Source organism: Gekko japonicus, unplaced genomic scaffold, assembly GCF_001447785.1.
Source record: "Gekko japonicus isolate JY-2015 unplaced genomic scaffold, Gekko_japonicus_V1.1 scaffold170, whole genome shotgun sequence".
Taxonomy (NCBI): Eukaryota; Metazoa; Chordata; class Lepidosauria; order Squamata; family Gekkonidae; genus Gekko; species Gekko japonicus.
Genome location: NW_015160212.1, coordinates 1,609,028 through 1,611,167, shown reverse-complemented (window position 1 = coordinate 1,611,167; position 2,140 = coordinate 1,609,028). Strand labels below are relative to the sequence as shown.

Genomic DNA, 2,140 nt, shown 5'->3' with positions numbered 1-2,140 from the left:
TTAATTAATTAATACATAATAATAAAATTAATATATTGATATATTGATATATATTATATTGCTAGTTTTGTAAACTGGCAAGGACTGCTTAAAGAAATTTTACTTACAAACATAGAAGCACATCTTACGTGACGTATTCAAACAGGTACGTTTAAGTTATTGTGAATAAATTAACTTCAAAGAGGTTAACTTGCTACAGAAGGCAATCAAGGGCGAAAGAGGCTCGACATCTAACCGATGAGAGGGCGGGGCCAACTGCCAAGTATACCCAATGAGAGAATTCTCTTAACCCTTTCCCTCCCAGACCCTCTTGCATGCAGTTACAATATCCCAACATTTTCTTCTCTAGGAGTCTACTTTGACAGCTGTGTCCAACAGATCAAGTTCGTCGACTTCTGTGGGAAGTACCGCCTTCCGCTGATGCACTACCTGTGCTCCCCGGAGTGCTCCTCCCCCTACAGCTCCGCCTCCCAGAGTTCCACTTCCCAGAGCGAGTCTGACTCGGAAGACGAAGCCATCGTCGCCGCGCGCCGCATGCAGAAGGTTCTGCTGGGGTGAGAGGGGATGGCAGAAGCCCGGAAGGGAACGGAGTGCGAGAAGAGCAACTGCGGGACGACAGTGTCGGAAGACCCTTTCCAAGGAGCATCGCGAAACATTAAGTTGACTTGCCTGCGCTCTTGTCACTCATGAAAAGAGTATCTTGACAGATGTTGAAGTGGTTCCGGTGTTATGCTGCTGAAGACGCCCAAGTCATTGTCTGCTTTCGGGGGGAAGGAGGGGAGCTGGCACGGGAACCGTCTGTAAAGATGTGCATTACAAGAGTGGGCGGGAGGTATCGGAGGCCTTGTTAAAAAGGGTGCCTTAGAGCCCTTCACTACTGAGACTGATACGAAGAGGACCATTTCTGAATCACGTCACTGTGATGAAATAGTCCCAGGAGGGTGGTGGGTGGGAATCCCCCAGGGGAATTGTACTTGAACTCGTGTTTCTTTCCCCCCCCCCAGAAGTGCTTAGTTGTTCTCTCTATTTATTTTTTGCCACAAAAACATATTAATTTTCTTATTCTCTTTGGACCTTGCTGTCTAGGACCAGTGTTCAGTTCTAGAGAGAGAGAGAGCTATGCCTTCCTTTTTATATATAGCTTTGGGAATATCTTTGGTGCCTTGGTCCTGCTCTGCTCGTCTCTTCATAGGAGCTGCCGCGTCAGCTGTTTGTGACACGTGCCTCTAGCTATGCAGACGCTCTTTTTTGCCTCTAGCTATGCAGACTCTCTTCATGGGCCTCTAGGAGAACTTTTCCTCACTTTGTTTTAAGTACATCTCAAGTTGCTGGATTAAAAATCCTCGTTAACCAGTAAAGTACTAAATTTGGATTACACTTCAGCTCGTTTTGCAACCAAGTGCCATTATTTCACAAGCTTCCATTTCCTATATCTGTCAAAGGGCATAATTCCTTACCCAGAAAAGGAGGATTTCTTAGTACCTGTACCGATATCATTCTGAAAAGTCAGACTAGCCGCCTGTACTACTTGCTTCCATCTCTCTCCCTCCCTCCTTCCGCCGTCAAGTCATTCATGTTGTTTGCTGAGCCATCTCTTTTTGTCCTTCTTGTCCTCCCACACTCCTGTAGAACTGAGCCCTCCATCCGCACCCTTTCCCACTTCCCCATTGACTGATAGGCATGGTGTTCAGCCTCCAGAGCAAATATGAAGCAATGGAAGGTCACACAGGTTGGATGTTTGCTAGGAGTGTTGTGAGCACAATATAATATATACTGGTGATCCTTTCACAACCATTTTCTAGTCAAGCTCGTTGCAACGAGTGTGCTGATTCAGAGAAGGAAAGTCTAGTTTTGTCCAGATGACAGGATACTGTTTGATGGCTCTCCTGTAGCGGAAGACCTGCCTTGAGGAAATACACTGGGATCCCCTTTGGAAACATGGAAGGCAAACTTGTAGGGAGAAGGCAAGGAGAGAGTGTGTTACAGGGTGGAAAATGAAACCTGCTTCTTCCCTAGCACAAGGTTATTTGGTGGACTCCCAGGAGGGACCTCTGTTCCTCTAGTAGTCGGAAGCGCTGTCCATTTGATAACTTCCGCGAGCATATTTTCAAGTTAAACTTCTTTGCAACTTGTTCTTCAT

General features: G+C 46.1%; 1 protein-coding gene across 1 annotated transcript in view; it reads left to right on the top strand.

The window, feature by feature from the left end:
- The window catches only part of LRRC58 (leucine rich repeat containing 58), a 12,497-nt gene extending 11,257 nt beyond the window's left edge, over positions 1–1,240 (top strand). The window contains exon 5 of the mRNA XM_015409870.1: positions 350–1,240. Within this exon, the coding sequence (XP_015265356.1) occupies positions 350–558 (209 nt within the window). The 3' untranslated portion in view covers positions 559–1,240. The remainder of the gene's footprint in view (positions 1–349) is intronic.
- The last annotated feature ends 900 nt before the right edge of the window (positions 1,241–2,140 follow it).